The sequence below is a fragment of the Plutella xylostella genome, chromosome 25 (genome assembly GCF_932276165.1).
Source record: "Plutella xylostella chromosome 25, ilPluXylo3.1, whole genome shotgun sequence".
Classification (NCBI taxonomy): Eukaryota; Metazoa; Arthropoda; class Insecta; order Lepidoptera; family Plutellidae; genus Plutella; species Plutella xylostella.
This window is the reverse complement of record NC_064005.1, coordinates 5,230,550-5,234,252: the sequence shown is the minus strand read 5'-3', so window position 1 is coordinate 5,234,252 and position 3,703 is coordinate 5,230,550. Positions and strand designations below refer to the sequence as shown.

Sequence of the window (3,703 nt, the reverse complement as noted above, 5' to 3'; positions counted from 1 at the left end):
TTTTGGCGTTTTATTTGAGAATACCTTGTTGGAACAAAAAATACAACCTAAACAAACTGATCAATACCAGTAAGATTTTATGAAAATACTCATGAATTAGTACCTGCATTAAATTTTATTCTTGAAATAAGTACTACATTAATTAAATTGTTTAATAGGTACTAGTGATGTAACGAATGTGTGTTTTTGAACATTTGCGAATGCGAATGCGAATGCGAATATCTGATATCGACATTCGCGAATGCGAATGCGAATGCGAATATTCAGTTTGTGTTCAAATTTGACGCCATTTGTATGTTTTGGTGGCAGTCTCGTACTGATCGAGGTACGTTCCGTTCTAGGCGCATTCCGAATCAGACTAGCCAATACTAGCCGCAGTTTTTTTCTCTGTAACTGTTACGACGTTACGACACATTGCGATTGCGACTGTGTGCGGTTTCTGAGGGCGACTTACACGAAACATTTAAACCATGGAAGTACAAAAAAAGGTTTAGGTTTCAGAAACCTTTCTTTCTACTTCCATTATTTAAACGTATTTAAATCTATGGAATATGGATGTCTTGCTCTGACACTATACTGTCAAATTAAAGAGTTTATTTATATTTAGGTGAAGTCGGCTAATGACGAGTTTTGGATAATTCCGATTTTAGGCGATTTCTTCCAAACGCAGCCATACTTTGAACTGTGAAATCATTCACCTTGATGGCAATGGCAACTTAATCTGCTACCTCGCTTGGGTTGACTCGGGCGCTAGGACCGAGCGAGTTAAAACGTAAAATTAGTACAAAAGTGCATATTTCGGCATTTTTGGATTTTCGGAATTACCCGCACATCGGTAATTAAGAAATTTAATTATTGATTGTTTAATAAATTATTGTTATTTAATTGATTGTTTTTTCATCCAAAGGATTGTCGTTTTTGTTCACTACGTTGTGAGTTTAAAAACTCTAGCTTATATTTTTCTGTATATTCCGGAATTAGCCGAGGGTAGTTCCGAATGTTAGAACCTTTTAGGTAATTTATATTAGGAAATTCTGGGGATCATAAATGTGTAAAAGTTACTTCTGGGCAGTTCTAGGCAATATTACGAAATATATTTTTACGAGGTTAAAGTTGATCGAAAAGTACCTTTAGCATAACTTAACAAAAAAAAATTCTATGCTATCGGAATTCACCGCATATGTTAGGAATTACCCTCGAGCAATGAAAAAGTATCAAATTTTGAAACTTCAAGATTTACGAATTCCGAGGGTATTTTAAGAATCCTATGAAACAGATTTTTAGGTTGTATATTCAAGTATATAAAGCGACCTTACATGAATAACAATGACCCAACCAGTTCTAATTTTTTTTTATGTAGCCTGTATCGTGTCCCACTGCTGGGCAAAGGCCTCCTTATAAAATGACCACCGTTCCCGATCCCGTGCTTCTTTCGGCCATTGAGGCAAAAACCTGTCGAGGTCGTCCCGCCATCTCCGTCTGGGTCTTCCTCGACGCCGACGTCCATTACTGGGCACCCACTCGGTGACAATTCTGGCCCACCGGTCCGGGTGCATGCGACAGACGTGGCCTGCCCAGGCCCACTTCAGCTTCGCAGTCTGTGCGCCCACATCAGTGATACGAGTCAAGGAGCGTAGCGTAGTTCTAATAATGTCACAAAATACGAACATGTAGCGAACTCGACCAAAAACCTTTCGGATTAACCCACCTTCACTATATCTAAAGTTTCGTTTCCCAAAGTAAATAAATAATACCAAGTGATAAAGTATCGGTGATGTGATTAACAGGGTAACTTGTAATAAAAAGGTTATAGATGAATGGATTTTGATTTTGTTAACCTACCATTATTTTCAAATAGTTTTTTCTAATAAGTACTGATATTCGCAAAATATTCGCACAAATTTTTGCGAATGCGAATGCGAATGCGAATATCCAAAAAAATGCGAATATTCGCGAATGCGAATGCGAATATTCGTTACACCACTAATAGGTACATCGGTTTGACCATTATCAGTTTGCCTTAATAAAGTATGATGGAAGAATTTCATTCATAGAAAGATCAACAATTTCAGGACAAATACCCAAAAAAATATATCAGCTGGTCCAAGAGCAAAAAGTGGGTTATAATGCTTTATTTATAAGGTTTTAGTTACGATTTCCTTACGTCGAAGCCATGCGATGGCAAAGAGAACCTCTCATAGATAAGATTGTCCATTGCAAATAGATCATTGAATTATTTATAGCATTCTTCAGCTGACCTCTGGGTCCTGTGCCACGTGAGATCTTTACCACTGATTTGTAATCAGTATTTTTGTTAGCCATCATAAAAGGACACTCTCCACATTGTCATATCACAACTAACAAAGAAATAGCCTTCTGAAATTTTGAATTACATATTACTACATACACAAGTTGAGCATAATAATAATACATCCATTTTAAACGAAGACAAAAGTACATAGTAATATCATGTATTAAAGATGAGAACCTACAACAATAACACTAAATGTATTATGCAATCACTTTCTACTACCTTCGGTCATCAACATCTGAAAAGAAAAAGTATTAAAATTAGTATGATTGGTTTACAATATTGTTTTTTGTATAGAAAGCGTAGTAAGTAAGTAGGCTATGCCTTGAATAATGAATAGGTCAACATGTTGCTACCAAATGGGCCTACAGCCATTTTATGTATGTGTTCTAGCCACTGCAGAACATGGGCCAAATGTAACTATACAAATTGCAGTAAGTCATAAATAGCATAAGCCTGCACTTAATTGTTGAGAATTGTATGTAAATATGTGCGAGAAAATTCAGACACACAAAATAACAAGGCACTCAACAAAGACCAGTTGAGACCTTCTTGATGAGACTTCCTTGAAAATGCTATAACACCCAGTCAGCTACTTACTTTTTCCATCACATGCTACAATTTTCACTTTGTCCACTCTTGTCACTTCTTGCACCTCTCTAAACTCAACATCATTCAACATGAATGTCCACACATTGTCACAGAATCTGAAATATTTACAATAATTTGTCTATAAGTTTTGTTTGAAAGAAATTATGTGTAAAATGTAGTTACTGTAAACATAGACTTTAGTACTATTATTATTTCCATGCAATATATTTCACATTTGTAGTCACACTTTAAGAGCTACAAAACTGAAGGTGGAATCAAAAACATTAACTACCTGTAGGTATTCAGTTTCCCTGCTTTGAAGGTTAGCCGAGACTTCACTCGATTGGAAAGTGCAGTATTTATAGATTTGTCGAATTGCAGTAAAACTTTGACGGCTAATGCTGGTGTTATTTGGCCATACTAGAACGTAAAACAGATAATGGTAAATAATGAAATACGTAAGTTACATCGCATCGAAGTATCGTAAATAAAATGAGTAAAGAATTAGGTATGTTTATATTTTCTCACCTGGATCAGTTCATCCAAACTTTCCTGGAGTGTGTTTCCAATTGTAGTGTTTCTATACAGTTGGTAGGACATTTTAATTAATCAAAACGTTGAATTCTTGTTGTTTTAGAAGAAAAATAACGCTACGCTACGGAATCTACGGATGCGAATCGCTTTTTTCTTTTTTTTTAGCTAAATTCTGTGATCAAAATGACAATGACAGATTAGATGACATTTCAAAAAGTAGTCTGTGTTGTGTTCCTTGTTCCAAGGATATGGTTCATAATTTCGCAC

General features: G+C 35.6%; 1 protein-coding gene across 1 annotated transcript; it reads right to left on the bottom strand.

Moving 5' to 3' along the window:
* Window positions 1-2,250: 2,250 nt before the first annotated feature.
* Window positions 2,251-3,605, bottom strand: LOC105393616 (transcription initiation factor IIA subunit 2). Its single transcript, XM_011565405.3, has 4 exons — window positions 3,431-3,605; window positions 3,195-3,322; window positions 2,912-3,018; window positions 2,251-2,549 (listed from the first exon to the last, which is right to left on the bottom strand). The coding sequence occupies exons 1-4, from the start codon at window positions 3,500-3,502 to the stop codon at window positions 2,530-2,532; spliced, it is 327 nt and encodes a 108-aa protein (XP_011563707.1). The 5' UTR covers window positions 3,503-3,605; the 3' UTR covers window positions 2,251-2,529.
* Window positions 3,606-3,703: the final 98 nt, after the last annotated feature.

Bases quoted from the DNA above. Each gene is read 5' to 3' on its own strand.
- LOC105393616 (XM_011565405.3), bottom strand. From the start codon at position 3,502: ATGTCCTACCAACTGTATAGAAACACTACAATTGGAAACACACTCCAG. The intron at 3,323-3,430 runs GTGAGAAAATAT...TTTACGTTCTAG, and splicing joins GTTTGGATGAACTGATCCAG to TATGGCCAAATAACACCAGC. The intron at 2,550-2,911 runs GTAAGTAGCTGA...TTTTCTTTTCAG, and splicing joins TGTAGCATGTGATGGAAAAA to ATGTTGATGACCGAAGGTAG.